An 8,659-nucleotide genomic window follows, 5' to 3' on the forward strand; every position below is an offset into this window, starting at 1 on the left:
TGTCATGATTGACAGGAGAAAATGACGTCACATTCATTGAGTATCCGTTTTGATATCGGACCGGTTTTATTTTTTTTCACCTGCGAACCAAATGTCTATGCTCTCTGGCATACACGTTGTCACTTAGATAATATTGGTAACGTGCGAATGTCGTTTATCTACTGCATTCACATTGACGGGATGGTGTACCATCGGTTGAAAAAGAAGTATTAAGAATCAGAATCGAGCCTCTATATGCGCTTTGAAAATACACAATTCAATACATTCTATTTTCTGGTGCAATAATGGTCTATGAATCTAACTCATGACATCAAATGATAGGTCCTTGACAGTTCTGTCAACCTCTCAAGATCGATCAACCAAACGTAACAAAACACAAGTCACCAAACCACCCACTTTTGATTCACCTGCTTCTCTCCCCTGTCAACAAACTATCACAGCTGTCAACCCCAATCAAGGTGGTCAACACAATATCGCAGACCCTCTAGAGATATGAGAGTGTTTAACTTCCTGATGCTGCTGTTTGGAATACTGCATGCCCCAGGAGAGGGTAAGGTTTTATAACTAGCGTAAGGAAATAATTCTGGGAAAAATTTCGGTTTCTGATTGAGATTCATCTACTACTAGTCTTTCAGCGACTCAGAAAGCGTACCCTGCATTCTGCCTCGGTGCCCCCCATACCATAGAAACATGCATCAGTGAAATTTGTTAAAGATTGACTCTCTTGTTTGTTTAAAATCTCTATTAAATGATTATTTCTCACCATATAAATTTGATTATTAACAGCAAAAGAACTCAAGGGGAAAAAGAAAGGGGGGATAATGCACCGCCTCGGTAAATTGCAAAATTTCAAACTTTCATCAGCGAGAAAAGCACTTGTGTTCACCGAAACATCAACGGAAGCGGTCAAGTCAAAGCTGGACAAAACCCTTGAAGTTATAGGTCCGTATAAGAAAATGGAAAACGATGTCAAAGTTAACATAGGAGGACTCGATGTCGACCTAAATCCGACACAACCCTTGAAAAACCTTCTCAATAAACCTGCAAACCCAGTCATGCGCATTAACGGCTATCCCGTCAACCCTACGGGAAGTGCGACCTTATCTCAGATGGATGATGGCTCGCTCATTCCAGAGATGAGTTTACAAGAGACGCCAATGTACGAGTTGATTCAGCCCACCACCCGCAGATACGGAAACAGGCGCCAATACGGGAATATGGTGCAAACTGGCCGGCCGTTTCCTGGTATGGGGAATATGGGCTGGAACTCAATGCAAAATAGAAACACATTCATGAACAGAATGCGAGGTGGAATGTACTTTGGTAATAGTATGGGAAAGAAAAGAGACAGGCCTGTTACACGGAGCAAGAAAGATCATAAGTTAAAGAAATTACTTTCCAACTTAAACAAGGATTTGTAATCAGTCTATTGTATTTAAAGGTGAGAAGAGGAGGTTAGTCCTACATGTACATAAATAGACACACCACGGAATAAAATATTTTGTTTTAAGGCTCACTATACAATCTATAATTTGGCTATGTGTTTCACTGAGTGTTGGTAGTTTTTTTTTAGTCAAATTACCATTGGGCCATCAATGGGAGCACTATCAGCGAGGGATCTTGAATAGGGGGTGGGGCTATATTCAAACATATAGCGGGAGGTCAGTTTGCGGATTTTAGGCTTCTTTGAGACTACAGTCCGAAAGGGGGGGGGGGGGAGGGGCGCCCCATGGACTCTTGTCTTCACTAGTGACTATAGTACGGTGCGCCATCTCCGCAAAATTGTATCTAACGATAGGGTGGGACCAAAAAAAGCCGACGTGAGGGTATACACACTGGTCGAGACTAGTGAATCCGTTTCCCTTTGACCATCAAATATTAATCACTTTCAAATTGCACGGTTCATTCTATGACCTAAAAGACCATCAAAAGGCCGTGCTTGGAACCTATCAAATATTCATCCAAAATCGAGTTCACTCCAATTAGGGTTTGACAAAAAGGCCTGTAAGAGAGGTTACAAAATAGAAATTCAGGGGAAAAAAACAACCTGTGGTAAGTTAATGGTAGGTTAATGTTTGTACTCTTTTACGTATACTTGCCTTGCTTATTTTATAGGGTAACGAGGTAAAAACGAGGTCATAAGTCTTTCGAATTCGACATTTATAAACTTACTGAAATACAAAGCGGTATTTGATTTACGATGTTCTCTCAAGGTTCAAGTAGCACTCAAGTAGACAAAATGGTGATTGAAAAATCTCTTACGACGAATCGGTGAACAAAGCAAAGAACTGGTTTCATCTACTAACCAGAAAGATTAATAGAATAAATCTGTTATTGTGGCATGACTAAAGATAAAAAAAGCAATAATTCAAAACAATTTTTTCATGCAGTCTTTTCTAGGAGAGTACTTGACCCCGTACAGAACAATGGTTTGACAACAGGAGGAAATCAACCCCAGCCCAATTATGAATCGTGTGCTTGTTGGTACTTTAATATTTTGCATCGCGTCCCTTCTCGGTATCCAAGGTATGTACACTGCACGAGCACTGTTTTATCAACATGTGCCTTGACCTTCTGTCTTACTTTTAGTCATTCCCATGGATTATGTGCTTTTTGTGAGCTCATAAAGGCAATAATCGGAGATAAAATCGGCGAGTTCATGCCAAGGTTGAGTAATAAACACAAAAAGTAAACGGGAGATAAAACGATGGAAAAATACACTGGGTCCTCTGTTTTAGCAAAACGTAGGTTTGAAAAGTCTAAACTAACATGGTTTCTTTAATATTTCAATTTTATTTTTTATGTTCCCTAAATAGAAGATCGTCTGTTTATGGTATACAATTATTTGAAGGAAAGATACAAATAGTATTTACCTCCTGTGATTTTATAAGATGAGTTATCATCAATGTGCTTGCTAAAGCATCAGGTCTCTTTATAGGAAAAGCAATGAAGAATGCATCTCGCCGACAGGAGATCTTCCAGAACAGTAACAATCCCTTCAGTGACATAGGACCGATGAAACAGCGCTCATTTCTAAGCCCAATGAACGCCGATGCTGTAAATGGTGCTGTTGCCGACGATGGTGGCGTTGGGCTTCCATTTGGCACTCAAGGAAGACGCTTGGATAAGAACCCTCTCATTGGTGCAGCAGGTCTGACCAAGAACTCCCTAGCAGACATTATGTTTGGCAACCTAAAGGGTCTCGCCTCCGCCACGCAAGCAGGAGCGGAGGCGGGGCAAAACGAGGGCATCGCAGCTTTCAATGCCATGCAAATGCAAGGAAACCAGCAGGATGGTATGGGGGAGAATATGGTGTTTGGTGGAACACTTGGAGACCAGAACAATTTAGTTAATACTATCAGTAATGGACTAGGTAATGGAGTGAACATCAATAAACTTGCGGCCATGAACGGGCTTATCGCAAGTGGTCCCGGCCTCAACAACTTTAGGTTGAGTCCTGAAGCGGTGAATGGAAATGGAGGACTTCAATCAATGGGTGGAATGAATGGAATGGGTCTTGGCGGATTTAACCCAAACTCCGGAGGCATGACTATGCCACAGGTCAATAGTTTTGGAGGACCGCCTATGGAAGTAATGAATCCTAGTATTGGACTTAAGATGTTACAGCAGATGAAAGGGATGCAAGGAAATAATGAACAACAGGAACCCACTGATGAGCAACACCATAAGCGCCATCATCATCACCATCATCACCATCGTCATAAGCATCATAAGTCCACTACTAAGGTTCTATTGAGTCTTCTCGTAGATAAACTGAAGGATATATACGAGCTTGATCAGATGAAAGCTGCGAAGAACCAGAAATTGGATTCTTTGACATCAGGTAAAATTGGTGATGTAATGGATGCGCTCGATCTTCCAAAAGGCGACTTGACGAGCAGAGACCAGGGGGCCTCATCCAACAGCACGCTTGGTGAATTCAAGACGAAGCTTTCATTTCCCTTGACTGTATCGGACGAGCAAGCCAGTAAGATCGTCCTCAAGGGGAAAGACGTCGCCAAGGATGACGACGATTCTAATATTCAAAATATTTTGTCAAATCTGGGCATCAGTCAAGGGTCGGATGATGATGTCAACAAGAAAAGCAGCAAAGGCAAGATGGCAGAGATGAAAAACGAGACGCAGAAGAACTCTAAGAAAGAGGACCCGAAAATTGCGTCATTCATATCGGAAATAAAGGGGCAGCAATTTGAAGATGTCAAGGGAAGCAACCGTGCAATGGTTGAAAAAGTTAAGCTTTCTAACAAAAACACTTCGACGTCGAATAAGAAGGCGCAAAGTAAAGATAAAATTGCGGTTCCTAAGTCCGACCTTGGAGAGATTATGAAGGATGAAGACTCTGGAAGTGAGTCAGAATTTCACACAATAAAAGCTGGTGTGGATATAGAAGACAAAGTGAATGGATTCAGTAGTTCACCTCTAGATCTGAAGGACCCCAGCCCCCCAGGCAAGGACACGAGTTCAGTGTCTCCACTTCGTACGTTTTCCATCTCCTCCTTATTGAACAACGAAGGTGGTACAGGCGATTCCGATACAGGTGCAGACTTTGTAAAGATTTCGGACAAACCTAAGATCTCGAAGCTTATTGACTCAACTATCGACAATGGTGATACCAAAGAGATTTCACTAGGCAACTCGGTATCAACACTACCAGATGTGGAAACTAAATCAGAGACCCTTGAAAGCCGTTCAAGAGAGAATGAGTCCCCAAAGAATGCTAACGAGTCTGCTTCAAAGTACTTGAAAGCGGCCAGGGTTCTCGGTGCCGTGTATAAGAAGGTGAGAGACCCGATTGCTAGAGACAGCGTGGAAACAGCAATCAAAGCGATGCTGAAGGTGATTCGGTACGAGTCTAAGGCTGGAAATTCATACAAGAAACATGCAGTACCGCGGGATAAAGCACTGCAGAAGGAGCTACGCGCGGAGCTGCGGAGACTATCAAGAACTGAGAAAAGCATGAGGAGAAGGATAATGACTCAGCGAAAAGCAAGAACGTAGTGTAGGAAGCAACAGATCCAGAGTTTTGTATTAGTTATGTCTAGATCAGATTATCAAATAAGTTAACTTCGATTCATTATTGTATTCTTCACTAATAATTCTTTCAAATAAAATACCATAAAATATGAACATCTTTTGCACCCAATTCATATTAAGTACAATACAAACATCTTTTGAACCCAATTCATAAGTACAATACAAGAAAATAAATGACGTCGTTCAAGTTCAGTAATTTGAGCACTAGCTTTTTAATGTTGCATAATGGAAAGTATGTGCAACCGAAATTTGTATTTTCTAGATACTAAATTCTGTTAGCTCTTATTTGACCATGCAGTTGATCTCCATGGACCTTCGTTAAACGCGGTTGACCCGACAATATGCATAGCTAATGAGATTGTCTTTAAATGACATCATCTCTCATGACCGAATTTCCTCGGGGAGAAGAGAAGCAGTCTGTGGCTGTCTCAAGAGAAGGCGAAAAATGTGAAAAAATCAAAAAAGACAAGTAAATAGAAGGGCTAGAGAAGTAAATGGAGTTCTCATGTAGAGTATTTAAACATCAATTGTAATTTATAAGGTAAGCACCATCGTTATGTTGTTTTAGTACACCTTGACATGCTTTTGTTTTTTCACCGTCATGGCTATGTGAACTTAACGTTTAAAAACCGTCACATATAAGCGAAGGAGCCAAAAACAGCTTTTTATCTTCTGAAAATTAATAAAGAAAGTACCTTGGTCACCCTGCAAAGGTCGACACGCCTTTTGAGTTTGTTGACCCAAACTTTGATTTTTACAACAATCGGATTGTACGCTAAAGAACCCAGCCCAAAATACAGCATTATCATTTCTTTATTGTCTAATATGAATGATTTCTTTCAGGCAAAATGAGGATCGTAATTCTTATTACAGTGGCGTTGACGGCATTAATTGTTGACATAGGTAACAGACCTTTCATAACTTATCTGTGTAAATGGCGGCGATAATCTTGTTTTAGTGATTGCCATTAACCGCCATGCTTTTTTCTCTATTTTTTTTCTTAGGTAGTTCTGCTTCTAAGTTAAAGCACTCGCCAAAATCAGTGATAACACCAAATAAAAAACACGACAAGCAAGTAGCGACTCCAACAAGACGTTCTTCTTCTCGTCAAGTAGAACTTGATCATTCGACGACGGCGGGGAAGAATCTTGGATCTACAGCGAAAATAAAGGTTCCTGATAAAACGCTCAATCACGAAGCAAACGAGACTAAGAAAGCCATGATTTGGCCTAAAAAGATGCTACCGCGGCTAGAGCGAATTTTGATGAAGAAAATGAGCGGTGGTGATGATGGTAGCGATAATTCGTATCTGGATAATTATGATGGACATAGATTGCACGATGACGACGATAGTGATAATAATGATGAAGACAATGATGACAACAATGCTTCTCCGACATCTAAAGCCGACTACGCAGATAACTATGATGGCGTTCGACCAAAACACCACCATCGAGGCACTAAGTTCAATGGCATGGATGTCGTGCCTCTTATGAAAATGCTAAGACACAAATTCGGTGAGTCGTCTCCTTATGATTCTAATGGGTTTACAGGGATGCCCGCCACCCAAAACAATAAGTTTTTACTAAAGACATTAATGAACCAAGCGTTAGGGAAGCCAGATCGCGGCTCCGTGCTTAAGGACATGATGCAGGAGTTTTATCTGGCGAAGGGAAATGATAAAGAAGGTGACGAAGCTCGGGAAGCATTAGATGAACTTGTCGGTCACAATAACTTGCTTCGCATGAACAGTGAGTTAGAAGGACAGACAGCATCAGTGGACGTGGGTCCAACGGATAACACTAATTCTTTTACAGGAGGAGAAGGAAGAGGAGGAGTAAGAGCAATGAATGGAGACATGAATGGAGCGATAAATGGAGCCATGAATGTTCAGAATGACGCGACGCCTATTCTACGGAATACAGGTACCGCCGGTAGGTTTGGCGCGAGTCCGTTTGGCGGCACGGGTGTTCTAGAGGCCCAGGAATTGCCAAATGGGCAAATCGCACCTCTAGGCGCCCGTCGTCCAGGCATGGGGCTTATGAATAACATTCAGCCTATGATGAATAGAGTGGCGAATCCAACGACGAGGATGCTACAGGATGATCGTTTGCCCCAGCAGCAGATGCCCGAGGAACCTGTTTTTGACGAGCCTGCTGCTGTTCCTATCGGTGCCTCCACCGTACAGGCCGAACCCGAGGCTGAACCGGAGCAGATAGCGGCTGCCATGCGGCAGCAGTCGGACTCCAAACCAGGGAATCAGCTAGTACTGGAGGAGGAGCCCGAGAATGCTGCGCGTGGAATCAAACCTCCTCCTTTCGCCTCACTCCAAGACCAAGCAGCCAGAGAGATGAAACTCGGTGCAAACTTTCGAGCACCGCCAACTTATGGACCCTTCAGGAACCCGGGATTCCAGCGTGCGCAGATGGCCAATCAAATGGATCAAAACGAACTGGTCACTGATACTGAGCAAAGATTTGAGACTGCGTCTCCACTGACAGAATCACAGTCGTTTCCAGGCGAATACACATTTCAGCAAAACACTGCAAGGCGACATGAACTGCCGAAACACATAACCAAGGTTACAATATCAGAAAAAACTAGATTAGGACGTAAGAAGGATCACACGCATAAATCGCATAGGAAGCAGGTCTTATGATATAACTTCTGTATATTTGACCAGTATTTATAGTGAATAAAAGCATGTTGATCATAACGTCATGTTCTGTTTAATAGAATTATCCATGATGTGGGAACAAAGCGATTGTTATGACTTTTATGTTTACTCTCAATAATCTTTCTGTTGTAAGCTGGAGAATCCTGCAAACCTCAGTAAATATTGCTACAGTAATACAAAAGGCAAGAAAGTAATTGCACACTTGAGAAGATGGAAGAAGCGTGTATACTACGGTAGAGCAGAGCTAATAAGAGCTAGGGAACTCGAATTCCCCACTAACTCAAACCGGATAACTCGATTTCTCGAATAGCTTGAGCCCGGATAACTGGAATTCCCCACTAACTTGAGCCCGGATAACTCGAATTCCCCACTTACTTGAGCTCGGATAACTCGAATTACCCACTAACTCGAGTGTCTCACTAACTCGAACTAGGATAACTCGAATTTCCCACTAACTCGAACTAGGGTAAATCGAATTCCCCACTAGCTCTAACTAGGGTAACTCGAATTTCCCAATAACTCGAGCTAGGATAACTCGTATTCCCCACTAACTCGAACTAGGAGAAATCGAATTCCCCACTAACTCAAACTAGGGTAACTCGAATTCTACACTAACTCGAACTAGGGTAACTCGAATTCCCCATAAACTGGAACTATGTTAACTCGAATTCCCCACTAACTCGAACTAGGATAACTCGAATTTCCTACTAACTCTAACTAGCCACTTACTCGAACTAGGATAACTCAAATTCCTCACTAACTTGAACTAGGATAACTCGAATTTCCCACTAACTTGAGCTCCGATAACTCGAATTACCCACTAACTCGAACTAGGATAACTCGAATTCCCCACTAACTCTAACTAGGGTAACTCGAATTCCCCAATAGCTCTAACTAGGGTAACTCGAATTTCCCAATAACCCGAGC

At 42.1% G+C, this 8,659-nt stretch overlaps 2 protein-coding genes across 5 annotated transcripts; both read left to right on the forward strand.

Annotated features, from left to right (window-relative positions):
* Window positions 1–99: 99 nt before the first annotated feature.
* Window positions 100–5,148, forward strand: LOC5515756 (serine/threonine-protein kinase PRP4 homolog). Of its 3 annotated transcripts, XM_032385589.2 has the most exons (4): window positions 100–550; window positions 787–1,441; window positions 2,391–2,526; window positions 2,939–5,148. In XM_032385589.2, exons 3-4 carry the CDS (start codon window positions 2,466–2,468, stop codon window positions 5,017–5,019), a joined length of 2,142 nt encoding a protein of 713 aa, XP_032241480.1. In that variant the 5' UTR covers window positions 100–550; window positions 787–1,441; window positions 2,391–2,465; the 3' UTR covers window positions 5,020–5,148. The 3 variants fall into 3 exon arrangements, with proteins under 3 accessions (XP_032241480.1, XP_032241479.1, XP_032241478.1); XM_032385588.2 differs by lacking the exons at window positions 100–550; window positions 787–1,441 and adding an exon at window positions 1,803–2,063; XM_032385587.2 differs by lacking the exons at window positions 100–550; window positions 787–1,441 and adding an exon at window positions 1,804–2,052.
* A 103-nt stretch (window positions 5,149–5,251) lies between these two features.
* LOC116620044 lies at window positions 5,252–7,771 on the forward strand. Of its 2 annotated transcripts, XM_032385595.1 has the most exons (4): window positions 5,252–5,596; window positions 5,899–5,958; window positions 6,060–6,572; window positions 6,873–7,771. In XM_032385595.1, the coding sequence occupies exons 2-4, from the start codon at window positions 5,904–5,906 to the stop codon at window positions 7,712–7,714; spliced, it is 1,410 nt and encodes a 469-aa protein (XP_032241486.1). In that variant the 5' UTR covers window positions 5,252–5,596; window positions 5,899–5,903; the 3' UTR covers window positions 7,715–7,771. The 2 variants fall into 2 exon arrangements, with proteins under 2 accessions (XP_032241486.1, XP_032241485.1); XM_032385594.1 differs by having other exon boundaries at window positions 6,060–7,771.
* Window positions 7,772–8,659: the final 888 nt, after the last annotated feature.

This window comes from Nematostella vectensis, chromosome 2 (assembly GCF_932526225.1).
Source record: "Nematostella vectensis chromosome 2, jaNemVect1.1, whole genome shotgun sequence".
NCBI classification, from domain to species: domain Eukaryota; kingdom Metazoa; phylum Cnidaria; class Anthozoa; order Actiniaria; family Edwardsiidae; genus Nematostella; species Nematostella vectensis.

Bases quoted from the DNA above. Each gene is read 5' to 3' on its own strand.
- LOC5515756 (XM_032385589.2), top strand. From the start codon at position 2,466: ATGAATCGTGTGCTTGTTGGTACTTTAATATTTTGCATCGCGTCCCTT. The intron at 2,527-2,938 runs GTATGTACACTG...GTCTCTTTATAG, and splicing joins GTCCCTTCTCGGTATCCAAG to GAAAAGCAATGAAGAATGCA.
- LOC116620044 (XM_032385594.1), top strand. From the start codon at position 5,904: ATGAGGATCGTAATTCTTATTACAGTGGCGTTGACGGCATTAATTGTT. The intron at 5,959-6,059 runs GTAACAGACCTT...TTTTTTTCTTAG, and splicing joins GGCATTAATTGTTGACATAG to GTAGTTCTGCTTCTAAGTTA.